Raw genomic sequence first — 16,900 nt, 5'->3', positions numbered from 1 at the left:
AGAACACTGATGGTTTTGGATCCTTAGAAATATGAATCCAGGTGCCGAATAAGGTTACATTACAGGGATGGGGAACTTTTGGCCCTCCAGGTATTGATGAACTACAACTCCCATCAGTTCCAGCAACCAAGGCCAACGGCCAGGGAAGATGGGAGTTGTAATTCAGTAATACCTGGGGAGCCAAAGGTTCCCCACACCTGGGTTACAAGATGCAAAGCTGCATCTTCAGGTCCCATCCCTGCACACAGCTGAAACTGAGGCTGTGTACACACCATGGGTGGTATTCAACTAAGTCTTACTCAAAGCTGGCCCATTAAATTAATGGACCTAAGTTAGACAAATCCATAAACTTCAATGGGTCTGTTCTGAGTAGGACTAGCATTAAATACCACCCTATACATTTAAGGCACATGACTTCCCCCCAAATAATCCTGGGAGCTGTAGCTCTGTGAAAGATAAATTCACAGTTCCCAGGATTCTTTGGGAGGAAGTGATGTGCTTTAAATGTACGGTGTGTACACAGCCAGCGGATCTCCCCCCCCCCATCTTAGATATCGAAAAGTTAGAACAAGAAATGACCAATGGCTAAATGGAAAATTTATTTGAACTTTACAGCAGAAACACTGTATTTTACAGCCAGTGGGAAAGAAAGGAAACATCCCCAAGAATTAAACACATACACACACCCTAATATGCATTTTGAGACAAGATACAATTATTTGAAAAACGGAACTGAATATACAGTATTAAACCACACAACAGAGTGGCTGTTACATGCAAGGGTTGCATCATGAGAAAATTAAATGTAATTTGCTAAACTCTCCTGGGAGAGGAAAATGTGAAGTTGTGTCTTTTGTAATAGTTAATTACGTGCAGGCAAAATTAGCAACAGCTGAACTATTCATCACCTCTGCCTAACCTCCACCTGCCCATCTACTTCAAGCTTACTATATGTTCCAAGTTGTCCAGCAGTTCAGTCTCTGGAGTAAGGAAAGATTAAGTTGGGGGGGGGGAGAAGCTGCAGCCCTCCAGATGTTGTTGGAAACATCAGCCCCAACCAGCATGACCAGCGCTCAGGGATGATGGGAGTTGTAGTCTAGCAATATATAGAAGAGCACAGGATCTTAGAACAGGCCTTTGGATGTCCTGGGCATAAGATATTGCAGGGATGCTGCCAGTCAGAGCAGACATACTGGGCTTAATCAACCAACGGCAGTTTCAAATATTCATCTGGGTCCAAGACTGGAGGTTTCAAAAGCAAAGGGTCAATGGAGGAAGGCGTTCTGCTAACACTCCCCTAATAGTCCTGGCAAAATAACTAGGCCTATTGCAAGGAAAACTAAAGGCTAAAAGTCAGGATATTCAGGGGATGTGTTTCCATGGGAACTAACTGTTAAGACTATTTTCCTGAAGTCTTTTGAATGGGCAAAAGCAGACCTGATGGGGAATTTTGGGATCCGTTGGACCAGGGGTCCTTGAGGAAATTGAAGACACAGGCTTGCAGCAAAAAGGTAGGCCTTTATTGGAAACGAGTGTACGCATGGTCAGCCTCACCAGAGCAAGTGGCGAAGACTGCAGCGTGGCACTGTCTGCATGGATCATGAGGCTACAACTAAGCATTACATAGAAGTTACACTGTGGGATGCTTCCAGATAAAGATTTAATTGTGGGATCCATGCTCCTCATGCATGCAAGCTTTTTGCAACATCAACATGACATTGTCAGCATCAAAAGGTTAGCCTGGATTTAATCCCCATTTATTCTCATTTTCTGTGAAACAGCATCCAGAGGCCATCGTGTTGGCTATCCCTGGCCTACAGGACAGATGTTATCCCAGGCCGTCTTGGGACAGGAAGCTGATGACCACAGGAATAACAAACCTTGTGTCCTTTCCATGCTAGTCAGCATACCTGTGTTTCCCTACATCTCAGGAAATTCATGGCAATCTTGGATTAGGTCATTTAGGCTTCCTATGTTATGCATCTGTCATCTGCTCTTGGTTTACCAAATGGAGAAGGAACCTAAAGAGGGGATCGTTAAAAGGGATGTCAAAACATCAGACTTCCCAGGAGGAATCACTCCGCCTGTGCAGCCTTTGAGACGAGCTCCCGTCTCAGAGGACGCTTTTTCAGTTATAAAACTAGTCAGATTTTTTTTTTGACTGGAAAAAACTTTCTCCCAGGTAAGGGAGAAACGAAGAGATTATCCACAGAAAGCTTCGTTTTGTTTGCTGGACTGGAATTCATTGGAACTGCCTATGAAGGAAGGCAGCCAGCAACGTGGAACGGAGCCAGGGATTACCAACAGGCTCTAACTGATTAAGCGAGCCGTTTTTTTTTCTTTGAAGAAAAACGGAAATTAACAGGCAAGCATCCTTCTGTCTATTATTATCATTTTGTTATCGTTATTGCAAAAGAGATTTGTCAAAGAGTTAGCAACAAAGAAGCCCTGGGTGAGTTATAACTTTCTTTTTTACACACGGAATTAAGGAGGAAGAAAATCGAAATAGCCTATCTTTGTTTTTATTGCAAAAAGCTGGCATGGAATTGAGCATTTTAGAGATATAAACGGATGAGAGGCAGCTAATTTGAAGAGAACATCTGATTTATTTGACATTTGTGTATTATATGTCTGGGACTATTTTTCTGGTCTACTTCTTTTTTTTCTTGGCGAATCTGCTTATTCTTTATGCTACTAGCCATTTGGACGCTGTGAACTAAATTTGTTTTGGACATATAACAGATAAGGCCATTCGTGCTGTCTAGAGGGTGATGTCATCTGGCTTGCAAGATTAACTCATTTGTGACTGGAAAAAGAAATAAACTGTTCTTTGCTTGAGTACAGTGACTATATTGGAAGGGGTTTTGTTCTTTTGGTTTCAAGAATGACAATCAAGAAGGTCACTGAGACCCTGGATGTTCAGGAAGGGTTTCTCTCTCTAAATATGTTACAGAAAATAATGAATGAGATCAAGCTAACGAAACAGGAGCTGGGACAGACCAGGCAAGAGATGAAAATTGGAATTGGCAAAATAAGACAGGAACTGAAAGAAATTCAGGATTTTATAACTGGACAAGAAAAGAAGAGGAAAGAAAGCTCAAAGAGAAGGCTCAAGACTTGGAGATTGGAATAGATTTATTAAATATGGACCTGGAAAAAGATTTGGATTTTTTGGCTATGATGGATCCTAAAGACAAATATTGCTATTTGGAATCTAGTGCTGTCCCTGAAGGAATTGGTGAAGAGAGTAGAGATAAAGATATTAATGGCTCGAAAAAATTCCTGGATTGGAAGGATTTGATGGAACTTGAAATAGAGAAAGTGTATAGAATTAATTCCAGATATGTGACAATGGAAAAACTCATAAGAGATGTGCTGGTGCATTCTGTAAAAAAGAGGAACAGAGACACAACTTTACAACAACATTTCAGTAACACATTCAGAATTGATGGCAACAAAATATTTGTGATGAAAGAAATTCCTATCAGACTCTTATTATATGACTATGGCAGCAAGATTATTGGGTGTGCAAAGACGGAAGATGGAATCATTATGACAGCAAGATTATTGGGTGTGCAAAGATGGAAGATGGAATCAATATTGATAATGGGAGAAGAGCTATTGAAATTATTGGACTTAGTAGACCTGATGAGATAGATTAATTGACATGTTTATTTGGAGAAAAATTGATGGATATATATCTCAAGGATTAGTAATTTCTCTTTGACTTTTTGGGGAAAGAATAAAATGATGTTAATGAGATTTGATACCAATCAAGATAAACACTGGAGGAAGTGATTGTATAATTTTATTAAGAGACAGGTTTGTTATATATCATAGAAGTCAATAGTTTTTATTGTAATAGTAATTAATTTGTTTTGTTTGTTTTGTTTTGTCTTTGAAAAATTTGAATAAAAATTAATTAAAAACAAAACAAAACATCAGATTCTCTGCTGAGAAAAAATGACTCACCAATGCTTTTTACTATTTCATCTAAAACAGGGATGAGGAACGTGTGGCTCTCCAGGCATTCAACTCCAACATCCATCAGCCCCAGCTAGCATGGATAGGGATCAGGGATGATGGGAGTTGTACTCCAGCAACATCGGAAGGGCCACAGGTTCCTCATCCTTGACCTAAAAGGTCAAAAGGTGGTTCACATCCCATTCCAGCTGGTGCTAGCAAGGAAGGTGAGAGATGAAAGAAGAATGTGGTGATGGAGTAAGGAAAGCCTGAGGCTGCAACCAGGTGACCACACAGGGTTACACTTCTCTAGGTAGCCGAAAGAGAGCTGGACAGTGAATCCGAGAAGTTAGGTAAATGAAAGTCCTTGGTTCATAAATGCAGTTTCCACCTTTTGGAAAGCCATCGTTTTTCATAGAAGGGGCAGCCTATGCCACCAAGTGATTTTAGGAGACTTAAAAATGATAGACTATAACAACAACAGATGATTTCTCCTCTGTGTGAATTGTTTGGTGTAAAGTAAGGCTTGCACTCTGACTGAAGCTTCTTCCACACTCCAGGCATTTATATGGTTTTTCCTCTGTGTCAGTTCTTGGATGTTTGATAAGCTGCCCACTCTGACTGAAGCCCCTGCCAGAGTTAAGGCTTTTAAATGCTTTCTTTCGTTCATGGGTTTTCTGATGTAAAGTACATTTTCTGTTCTCTCTGAAGCTCTTTCCACATTCCAGGCATTTATATGGTTTCTCCCCTGTGTGAATTTTTTTATGTGCTATAAGGGTTGACCTCTGACTGAAGCTCTTTCCACATTCTACACACTGGTATGGTTTCTCTCCTGTGTGAGTTCTTTGATGGCAAATGAGGTAAGAATTCTGAGTGAAGCTCCTTCCACACTCCAAGCATTTATAAGGTTTCTCCACTGTGTGAATCCGTCTATGGGAAGTGAGATATTTAATAGTAGCAAAGCTCTTTCCACACTCCAAGCACTTATAGGATTTCTCCTCTGTGTGTATTCTTTGATGGTAAGTAAGGCTTGTGCACTCCCTGAATGTCTTTTCACACTCTACACATTTATATGGTTTCTCCCTTGTGTGAATTCTCTGGTGTGATGTAAGGTTTGACTTCTGACTGAAGCTTTTCCCACATTCTGCACATTTGTATGGTTTCTCTCCAGTGTGAGTTCTGTGATGACAAGTGAGGTAAGAGCTCTGAGTGAAACTCCTTCCACACTCCAAGCATTTATAAGGTTTTTCCACTGTGTGAATTCGTTGATGAGAAGCAAGATATTTACAGGTAGTGAAACTCTTTCCACACTCCATGCACTTATAAGATTTCTCCCCTGTGTGAGTTCTTTGATGGTAAGTTAGGCTTGTGCATTCCCTGAAACTCTTTCCACACTCTGCACATTGATATGGTTTCTCTCCTGTGTGAGTTCTTTGATGGAAAGTAAGATGTGAAATTTGAGTGAAGCTTTTTCCGCACTCCAAACATATATATGGTTTCTCCCCCGTGTGAATTCTTTGATGGGAAGTAAGACAAGAGTTCTGACTGAAGCTCTTTCCACAATCCAAACATTTATAAGGTTTCTCCATCGTGTGAGTTCTTTGATGTCTAGTGAGGCTTATGCTCACCCTGAAGCTTTTTCCACAGTCTGCACATTTATATGGTTTCTCTCCTGTGTGAATCTGTTGATGTGACGCAAGGGCGTTTCTCCGACTAAAGCTGCTTCCACACTCCAAACATTTGTGTGGTTTCTCTCCCATGTGTATTCTCTGATGTGCGTTAAGGCTTGATTTACTACAGAAAATCTTTGCACATATAAGACACGGATTTCTTCTGCTTGTATTGCAGTCTTGGGCTGAGATTTCACTGATATCTACTTGGATTTCCTCTTGCATCCTTGATCCTTCTGGATACCCAAAGGTCTCTTCCTTCACTTCATGTTTAATTATTTCTGATAACTCCCCATAAACCTCATCGTGAGCTGGCTGTGTTGAGGTTTTGCTGACATTCGTTCCTTTTTCCTGTGGCATTCTTGTTCTTTCTGGATCCCCAAAAGTCTCTTCCTTCATTTCATGCTTGATAGTTTTTGATAACTTCCCATATAGCTCTCTGTAAACCTCATGTTCCTGTATGCCACCTGCTGGGGGGAAAAAGACTATCCTGATTAGGAGTACAATTGAAAAGTCAAAGATCAAACAGAATTTGCTCTAGTAGAGAATTAACACTGATGTGGACCCTTGGCCCACTACAGTTTGGTCATGCAACAGATTTGGCCACCTTTGTAGCCAATCTTCATCTAAAGAATTGGTAAAAGCGGGTTCAGAAGAGGGCGACGAGGATGATAGCCGGTATGGAGAACAAGTCTTATGAGGAAAGGTTGAAGGAACTTGGCATGTTCAGTCTGGTGAAGAGAAGGCTGAGGGGTGACATGATTGCACTCTTTAAGTACCTGAAGGGCTGTGACATAGAGGAGGGTACAGTTTTGTTCTCTGCTGCCCCAGAGGGTAGGACTAGGTCTAATGGTTTTAAGTTGCAGGAGCGTAGATTCAGACTGGACATTAGAAGGAACTTCTTGACAGTAAAGGCAGTTCAGCAATGGAACCGACTGCGGGCAGCTGAAAATGCGGCCCCCGTTACCAGCCAGCCAGCCACACGTGCGCGCACACACATGCAAGGCGGCTCACTGTTCCCCAAGACAGCCCCCCCCCGCCCCACAAATTCTGGAGTTTTAGAAGAGAAACCACGATAGAAATAATAGAATTTAGGCTCTGCTTTGCATGGACTGGATTGCACGGAGAAGCCCTGGGGCTCTACAAAGGGGGCGCCTGGGGGTTTATTCCCTCCCCTCTTTCCCCACCTTTCCTTCTTGGCTCTTTTCAGTTCCTTCCGAAGGAACCTGACCAGGCCGATCCCTCGCGTTTCAGACGGGCGGAATAGGAAGGTGCGACGACCATAGCCTTAGAACAAGAGGGGAAACATGCAGCTCGCACTTCCGGTCCTCATTCGAAGGCTGCTCCGCGCAGGCCAGGAGCATCGTGCAAAAAACAAAACAAAACACGAAATAAAATGCTGGAGCTGCTTTCATTGCTGTCATGCCTTTTTGGTCTCTCTCCCCCACTCCCCCCCATTGCTTTGCATCGGCACCCTTTCCTATTGCCACTCTTGATTGGGAACATGAAGTGTAACGAAGTCTAAGGACCATAACCCGCTTGGCCCATTAACCCTTAGAGTTCCACCTACCTGATCCCCTGCTGGAGGGGGCAAGGCGCTGCAGATCCGGGGGGGGGGAGAGATGGGGAGCGGGGGGGGGTGAGGTCCTGCTTAATGGGGCTGGGGAAGGAGTCCATAGGGGATTGTATCTGATGCTAGTCCTACCCAGAGAAGACCCATGGAAGCTCATAGACAAAACTAGCTGAGGTCCATTAAATTCAGTGGGTTTACTCTGATAGAATTTAATTGGATACAACCCAGAAAGAGCAGATCCTTGAAATCAATGCATGCAAATGGTGGCCTGAAGTTGCTTACTAGTTCCCAGTTCCTTATTTGCTTGTAAGTTGGAAATACTAAAAAAGAAGGAAAGTTCACAGCTCCGGGACCTCCAAAGTAAAATTTACACGCCCTGAACCCCCAAATAAACATTGGAATACCCCATGTCATATATCTTCATGATCTTTCCCCCGTAAGCACAACAATAATGCTACCTTATACAGCGCGGGACCACGATATCTGCTGGAACGCCTCTCCCGATACAAACCGGCTCGTACACTATGGTCTACTATGAAGGCCCTTCTCCGGGTCCCGACCCATAGGGAGGCCCGGAGGGTAGTAACAAGATCTAGGGCCTTCTCAGTGGTGGCCCCCGAATTGTGGAATAGTCTCCCCGAGGAGGTACGCCTGGCGCCGACACTATTATCCTTTCAGCGCCAGGTTAAAACCTTTCTCTTCTCTGAGGCATTTTAATCTAAGTTAATTTGAGTAAATGTTGTAATTTTATTTTAGATGGTGTACTTTTATATACTTGTTGTATTAGATCCTGTAATTTTATTATTGTATATGTTTTTATGTTCACTGCCCAGAGAGCTATTTGCTAGTCGGGCGGTATATAAGCTTAATAAAATAAATAAATAAATAAATACTGAATCAAAATTACCAGGCTTACGAAATGCTCATAAATGCTTGGGGATGTCGTAAAATAAAACAATAGGTAAATGAGGGTGCCCACGGCAAAATCTGCTCTGGTTCAGGACAAATCATACACCCCAGGAAAAGGGAGGGTGTCCTCTATGAGATGCCACTGCATCCTGACTGGCCCAGAGCTTCTGCTGGGCGCACAGCATGGATATGGTCATCTACGCACAACCAAAGTAGACAAAGGGTGCAGAAAAAAATTAGTAACGGGGTGCACACCCCAAAACATGCTTTGGGGCACCACAAATCTATACCGATGCATACGGGACAGTACTCTCTACAGGATGGCACTAAATTCCAGCCAGGTCAAGAGATTCTTGTGGGTTCAGAGGGGAACCTGTGTACAAGAGAACAGCCAAAATGAATAGGAAAGAAAATAAGGAACCTGGGGTGCCCTTCCCAAAATATGTCTTACTTCCATGCATCTGGGAAAGTGTCTTCTATGAGATGTCATTCGCACCTACAATGGAGTGTCATGTATGACATTATATCTTCATGTTTCTTGAATAAATCATTGTCTGCTAACCCCGTCAACTGTCCTTCTGCCACCAGATTTTTATTTTTTTTAACAGAGCTATAATAAGGTAAGTAACAAGGAAGGCTAATACAAAAATAAAAAATGAAAATATGCCACCAGAGATCATACACTCCCTCTTTCAGCAAGCCTTTTAAGTAGAGACCTTATCCCAGCGCGCATCTGCACTGAAATTGTTTTTAAGGTGCTTTAAAGATATTTTAATTGTTTTATTAAAGATGTTTTTAAAATGGTTTGTTTTTAAGATGTTTTTAAATATATTTTTAGTGTCTTGCTTGCTGTTTGTCACCCTGGGCTTGTTCTGGGAGGAAAGGCAGGATATAAATAAATAAATAAATACACTCATACTTTGAAAAGAATTTTTTCTATTTCATGTATATCTCTAAAGTTAGCAAGTCATTGTTGTAGTTAGTTTGACTGGTGAAACAGTAAAAGAAAGGACCTTTATTTTTATCATCAAAGAGAAGGATCCAGGTGGGGGGGGAAACCTTGGGTTGTAGGTCAGAGTCTCTCAATTGCTTGCCAAAATATCTATCAGGTTCCTGTGGGCATACTGAAATAGCAACATCATTGTGTAATGCCTGGACACCAACCTGGGCTGCAATTGAAACCTAACTTTAGTTACCATTCCCTTCTCCGTGCCTACCAACTAACACCATAGTTATATTTTGGAAGTTGCAGATTTCCTGAAGCTATAATGGAAATGTTTAAGATCTGCATCAGATGCTGAAGAAAAGATACAAGAAGTTTAGTGTTTGAACAAAGTGCAACTATGCACGCAGCGCATCGTTAAACTATGGAATTCGCTCCCACAAGAGGCAGTGATAGCCACCAACTTGGATGACTTTAAAATATTAGACAAATTCATGGACGATAAGACTATCAAAGGCTACTACCCATGATGGCTATGCTCTGCCACCATAGTCAGATGCAGTGTACTTCTGAAAATCAGTTGCTGGAAGCCGCAGGAGGGAAGTAGTCTTGCACTCACGTCCTGCTTGTAGGTTTCCCATGGCCGCTGTGAGAACGCTGTGCGTGTGGATGCTGGACTATAGATGGACCACTGGCTTGAGCCAGCAAACTTTTCTTGTTCTTAAAGAGGGCTACAGAAACATGACTTCCTGTTGGGATAGGATATCAACCAAGATTCATAGGAACACTAAGAAGTGTAGGAAGTGGCTTCATAATTTATGGAAGGAAGACAGATAGGGCCTGAGTACTAGAGCCTTGAGAGAAGCTGGGATCAAAACATTTTGTATTTGTAAGAAGCCAGAAGAGTCTTCGTGGGTTTCTGGGATGCACTACCTTTACAAAATTTATTCCTTAAACATTTTAACACTTCTTAATGTTTTACATGAATGCATATAGTTAGCCTTAGCCAATAAGTCAGAATCAAACGTTACATTGCACTGTATCTTAAGGCTATCTTCTACTTATCCAGAAAGTAAATTAACATTATCTCACCCTTGGAATGTTGGCGGCAGCAGCAGCGGCAGCAGTAGCGGCGTCTCTGACCAGGCTTAGAAGCACTGGTAACTTACTGTACAAACTCCTCTCCTTTTATAGGCTTTCTGTTATCTGACAGGTGGTTGCATGAGGTCACAACTCAGACTGAGGTGTGTCAGTCCAGACACACTTCTGCCCCCTCAGTGATCTTGCAGGTGTCCCTTCTTATCAGTTCCAGCTATCCTTATCTCTCTTTATTACCAATTTGGCAGATTGCCTGGAACACTGGCTGCTGTGCAACTGTTCCTGAGTCTCCATATAAGGCTGTTCCTTTCAGAGGCTCTCAGACAATGTTTTAACAGCATTCTAACAATTATCTATAATACATAATAGTATTGCTACATAATAGTATTGTTCTTGCTAATGAGGGCTCTTGGGGGGGTAAAAATACCATGAATGCAAAATAATGGGGCAGCCCATGACACCATGCTTGTGAGGGTGGATGAGAGTTGTAATTCAGCAACATCTGGAGGGCCAAAGGTTTCCCACACCTGGTGTACACAAAAATAGATTGCCAACCCGACAGGTGGCTGTCCAGCTGCCTCTTGAATGCCTCCAGTATTGGACAGCCCACTACCTCCCTAGGTCATTGGTTCCGTTGTAGTGCCGCTCTAACAGTTAGGACATTTTTTCTGATGTTCAATTGAAATCTGGCTTTCTGTAACGTGAGCCCATTATTCCATGTCCTGCACTCTGGGATGATCGAGATCCTGGCCCTCCTCTGTGTGGCAACCTGTGTGGCGTCCAGCCTGTTTCATTGCCTTAGTTCATTGGTGTACCAAGGTGCAAACCGGGCTTCACAATACTGGAGAGGGTGCTTAGGGGCAATTGTTTTAAGAGCCCAATGTGTCTCATTGTTCCACAGAGTGACAAGGGCTTCAACAGGGTCACCTGCTGTATCTACTGGGAACTCCACCAGGGCATTCAGGAATCCAGTGGATTCCACTATTTCTTTATTTATTTGATTTATATCCCGCCCTTCCTCCCGGCAGGAGCCCAGGGTGGCATTAGTCTCCCCCAAGATGGGACAGCCCATCTTAATCTGTCCACCACCCCTGGAAGACAGGAACTTGGTTTTAACGGTATACTATTTACAAACTTACTCTTATGGTTTTATCTAGCATCCTCGTTTCATTATTTCTTTGCTGCGGTGGCGGCAGAACACGTGGCAGGAGCAGGAGGAGAAAGAGATGGAAGTGGTGGATGGAGAAGGAGGGAGGGAGGTGCAGGGCAAGAAGTAGCCGTGTTTGTCAAGGGCGCGGTGATGCCTCCTATTCTCCCCTCTGGCCTCCTCAGATACCGTTGACCCATATGCACCCTCCTCACACCAAGCATTGCCATACAAGGGGATGGCGGGAGATGGCCTCCTGATTCGTCCACCTGTGCAGGAGCTCCTGTTGCCTTGCCTGGCCTGCCACTCACCCCCCAACTCAGACACCCCCACAATGCCTTCCCCTAATGCTTCATTGTCAGTCAGAGTGAGTCAGGGCTAAGCAAGTGACAGAGCCTGGGTGACACTGGAGAAGTCTTTCTATAGTCTGTAGTGACTATTTTGTGTGAGTGCATGGGAGAATAAGATCACGGGGGTGGGAGCTGACCAAGAGAGGAGGCGGAGCTCTGGTGAGGTAAGCAGCTCATCTGCATACTTTCTTTCCCATCAGGCTTGGGGAGAAGGGACTCCAGATTCCTGACCCTGAAAGACCTGAGAGACTTAGGAGGCAGCTGACCAAGGGATGAGGAGCTCTGGTGAAGTAAGCAGCTCATCTGCAGAAGGGACTCGGGATTTAAATGAAAAAAAACAAACACAAAACTACAATCCTTTCAACTAATTCCTGGCGCTGACAACAGAAACATCAAGACTGACAACAGAAACAGGAAACAACAAACATAAAATGGAGGGGGATCAAGCAGTTGTTGTCACATGCAACTGTGAACACAAGAGGGAGCAACGCAAAGTACAGGAAGAAAGTGACAAGGAAGAACAGGACTGCAACAGCAACAAATCCCCATGGACGACTGTCACTATAAGGGCAAGGAAAAACAGGAGGGAGTCAAAACTGCTGCAACTAACAAATCGCTTTCAGCGTCTCTCAGCAGACAGCACTCCTGAAGAGCCTCAACAAACTCAACTGCATCAAGAGACACTGACTGCAAAGGAAGACTCCACACCCCAGAAGAAGGAGGCTGATGCAACCACCGCTCGCGGCAAAAAGAGGAGGGTGCTGGTGGTTGGAGACTCGTTGCTCAGGGGGGTAGAGGCACCGGTATGCCAGCCGGACAAAATGAATTGGGAAGTCTGTTGTCTCCCTGGGGCGCGCTAGAGGGAGCCCCAGCTGACAAAGCGTCAAGGCGAGTTAAGCAGTAGAGCGAGGCAGCAGGGCGAGGAGGCCAGGGCCCCCCACTCTGTCCTTCTGTTCCCTGACCTCAACTAAACCGCAGTCTCCAACCCACTGACGTAATAAACCTTAAACAAAACTATGCAGGTAAGAAGCCAGCAGGGGTGTGGGGGCTTTCCAGTGTTTTGCACCGCCTGCAGCATGTACGACTATCTGCCTGTTGGACAGAAGTCGTGGGTGTGCTCTCGGTGCAATGAGCTCCTGGCTCTCCGGGAACGACTTCATTTCCTTGAGGCCAAGGTGGCTGACCTGGAAAAGCTGAGAGAGGCAGAGAGGTGTGTGGAGGAGGCCTTCAGGGACGTTATAGCTGTGTCCCACTCCAAGGATGATAGCTCTTCTGCTATCATGGAGAACGATGGTCTCGGGAAAGGAGAGCATCCAGCTGAGGAAGAGGGAAACGATCCCTTAGAAGGGACCCATTCCTTGGGGGATGAGCAGCTATCCTCTCGTGCCGAGGATATATCTCCAGGGGCTGGAGGGATCCTTGTAGTGGGTGATTCGATCATTAGGAACATAGACAGTGGGGTGTGTGATGGGCGTGTAGACCGCAAGGTGTTTTGCCTGCCTGGTGTGAAGGTTGCGGATATCGCCTGTCGTTTAGATAGTTTGGTAGACAGTGCTGGGGAGGAGTCAGTGGTCGTGGTGCACGTTGGCACCAACGACATGGGGAAATGCAGCCGTGAGGTCCTGGAAGCAAAATTTAGGTTGCTAGGTAGGATGCTGAAAGCCAGGACCTCCAAGGTGGCTTTCTCTGAAATGCTACCAGTTCCACGCGCAGGACCAGCCAGACAGGCCCAGCTTCGCAGTCTCAATGCGTGGATGAGACGATGGTGTCGGGTGGAAGGGTTCGGATTTGTTAGGCACTGGGGAACATTTTGGGACAAGCCGGGCCTGTACAAAAGGGACGGGCTCCACTTGAACCAGAATGGAACCAGACTGCTGGCACTTAAAATTAAAAAGGTAGCAGAGCAGCTTTTAAACTGACTGAGGGGGGAAACCCGACAGGAGCTGAGAAAGGTCCGGTTCGGAATAAACCTCCCCCCTGGGATAAAGACCAAAGAAATGATGAAATTTTAAAAGGGGTAGGCCTAGAAGTAGGCATTGTGAGAGCAGGGGCACAGCATATAAATTCAGAAGAGCAAAATTACCACAGGCCTAACCACAAGTGCCAAAGACACTTGAAGAGAGACACTGCTTACAAGTGCCTGTACACTAATGCTAGGAGCCTCCGAACCAAGATGGGAGAACTGGAGTGCTTGGTCTTAGAGAAGAGCATTGATATAGTGAGCATAACCGAGACCTGGTGGAATGGAGAAAACCAGTGGGATATGGTTATCCCTGGATATAAACTATATCGGAAGGACAGGGAAGGACGTATTGGTGGCGGAGTCGCTCTATACGTGAAAGAAGGCATTGAATCCAGCAAGCTCGAAACCCCAAAACTCCTCCACAGAATCGTTGTGGGTGGTGATACCGTGCCCCAGGAGGGACTTAATACTGGGATCGATCTATCGTCCCCCTGATCAAAATGCTCAGGGAGACCTTGAGATGAGATATGAAATTGAGGAAGCATCCAAACTAGGAAATGTGGTAGTAATGGGTGACTTCAACTACCCGGACATAGACTGGCTGCATATGTGTTCCAGTCATGACAAAGAAGCAAAGTTTCTAGATATTCTAAATGACTATTCCCTAGATCAGTTGGTCATGGAACCGACCAGAGGGACGGCAACCCTGGACTTAATCCTCAGTGGGGACCGGGACCTGGTGCGAGATGTAAGTGTTGTTGAACCGATTGGGAGCAGTGACCACAGTGCTATTAAATTAAACATACATGTAACTGGCCAATTGCCAAGAAAATCCAACACGGTCACATTTGACTTCAAAAGAGGAAACTTCACAAAAATGAGGGGATTGGTAAAAAGAAAGCTGAAAAACAAAGTCCAGAGGGTCACATCACTCGAAAATGCTTGGAAGTTGTTTAAAAACACTATATTAGAAGCTCAACTGGAGTGCATACCGCAGATCAGAAAAGGTACTGCCAGGGCCAAGAAGATGCCAGCATGGTTAACGAGCAAAGTCAAGGAAGCTCTTAGAGGCAAAAAGTCTTCCTTCAGAAAATGGAAGTCTTGTCCAAATGAAGAAAATAAAAAAGAACACAAACTCTGGCAAAAGAAATGCAAGAAGACAATAAGGGATGCTAAAAAAGAATTTGAGGAGTACATTGCTAAGAACATAAAAACCAACAACAAAAAATTCTATAAATACATTCAAAGCAGGAGACCATCTAGGGAGACCATTGGACCCTTGGATGATAAGGGAGTCAAAGGTGTACTAAAGAACGATAAGGAGATTGCAGAGAAGCTAAATGAATTCTTTGCATCTGTCTTCACAGTGGAAGATATAGGGCAGATCCCTGAACCTGAACTAACATTTGCAGGAAGGGATTCTGAGGAACTGAGACAAATAGTGGTAACGAGAGAGGAAGTTCTAAGCTTAATGGACAATATAAAAACTGACAAATCACCGGGCCCGGATGGCATCCACCCGAGAGGTCTCAAAGAACTCAAAGGTGAAATTGCTGATCTGATAACTAAAATATGTAACTTGTCCCTCGGGTCCTCCTCCGTGCCTGAGGACTGGAAAGTGGCAAATGTAACGCCAATCTTCAAAAAGGGATCCAGAGGGGATCCCGGAAATTACAGGCCAGTTAGCTTAACTTCTGTCCCTGGAAAACTGGTAGAAAGTATTATTAAAGCTAGATTAACTAAGCACATAGAAGAACAAGCCTTGCTGAAGCAGAGCCAGCATGGCTTCTGCAACGGAAAGTCCTGTCTCAGTAACCTATTAGAATTCTTTGAGAGTGTCAACAAGCATATAGATAGAGGTGATCCAGTGGACATAGTGTACTTAGACTTTCAAAAAGCGTTTGACAAGGTACCTCACCAAAGGCTTCTGAGGAAGCTTAGCAGTCATGGAATAAGAGGAGAGGTCCTCTTGTGGATAAGGAATCGGTTAAGAAGCAGAAAGCAGAGAGTAGGAATAAACGGACAGTTCTCCCAATGGAGGGCTGTAGAAAGTGGAGTCCCTCAAGGATCGGTATTGGGACCTGTACTTTTCAACTTGTTCATTAATGACCTAGAATTAGGAGTGAGCAGTGAAGTGGCCAAGTTTGCTGACGACACTAAATTGTTCAGGGTTGTTAAAACAAAAAGGGATTGCGAAGAGCTCCAAAAAGACCTCTCCAAACTGAGTGAATGGGTGGAAAAATGGCAAATGCAATTCAATATAAACAAGTGTAAAATTATGCATATTGGAGCAAAAAATCTGAATTTCACATATACACTCATGGGGTCTGAACTGGCGGTGACCGACCAGGAGAGAGACGTCGGGGTTGTAGTGGACAGCACGATGAAAATGTCGACCCAGTGTGCGGCAGCTGTGAAAAAGGCAAATTCCATGCTAGCGATAATTAGGAAAGGTATTGAAAATAAAACAGCCGATATCATAATGCCGTTGTATAAATCTATGGTGCGGCCGCATTTGGAATACAGTGTACAGTTCTGGTCGCCTCATCTCAAAAAGGATATTATAGAGTTGGAAAAGGTTCAGAAGAGGGCAACCAGAATGATCAAGGGGATGGAGCGACTCCCTTACGAGGAAAGGTTGCAGCATTTGGGGCTTTTTAGTTTAGAGAAAAGGCGGGTCAGAGGAGACATGATAGAAGTGTATAAAATTATGCATGGCATTGAGAAAGTGGATAGAGAAAAGTTCTTCTCCCTCTCTCATAATACTAGAACTCGTGGACATTCAAAGAAGCTGAATGTTGGAAGATTCAGGACAGACAAAAGGAAGTACTTCTTTACTCAGCGCATAGTTAAACTATGGAATTTGCTCCCACAAGATGCAGTAATGGCCACCAGCTTGGATGGCTTTAAAAGAAGATTAGACAAATTCATGGAGGACAGGGCTATCAATGGCTACTAGCCATGATGGCTGTGCTCTGCCACCCTAGTCAGAGGCAGCATGCTTCTGAAAACCAGTTGCCGGAAGCCTCAGGAGTGGAGAGTGTTCTTGCACTCGGGTCCTGCTTGCGGGCTTCCCCCAGGCACCTGGTTGGCCACTGTGAGAACAGGATGCTGGACTAGATGGGCCACTGGCCTGATCCAGCAGGCTCTTCTTATGTTCTTATGTTCTTATGTTGCTGACAACCTGCCGAGGCTCATTGGGAGACAAGATAGGTACCCCTTTCTCCTCATCCATGTGGGCACAAACGACACGGCCAGAAACACCTTGGAACAGATCACCTCGG

General features: G+C 44.4%; 1 protein-coding gene across 1 annotated transcript in view; it reads right to left on the bottom strand.

Moving 5' to 3' along the window:
- Positions 1-3,792: 3,792 nt before the first annotated feature.
- Positions 3,793-16,900, bottom strand: part of LOC133381400 (zinc finger protein 721-like) — a 31,705-nt gene continuing 18,597 nt past the window's right edge. The window contains exon 5 of the mRNA XM_061620489.1: positions 3,793-5,653. Coding sequence (XP_061476473.1) covers positions 4,419-5,653 — 1,235 coding nt within the window. The 3' untranslated portion in view covers positions 3,793-4,418. The remainder of the gene's footprint in view (positions 5,654-16,900) is intronic.

Source organism: Rhineura floridana, chromosome 3 (genome assembly GCF_030035675.1).
Source record: "Rhineura floridana isolate rRhiFlo1 chromosome 3, rRhiFlo1.hap2, whole genome shotgun sequence".
Classification (NCBI taxonomy): Eukaryota; Metazoa; Chordata; class Lepidosauria; order Squamata; family Rhineuridae; genus Rhineura; species Rhineura floridana.
This window is presented reverse-complemented; position numbering and strand designations above follow the sequence as displayed.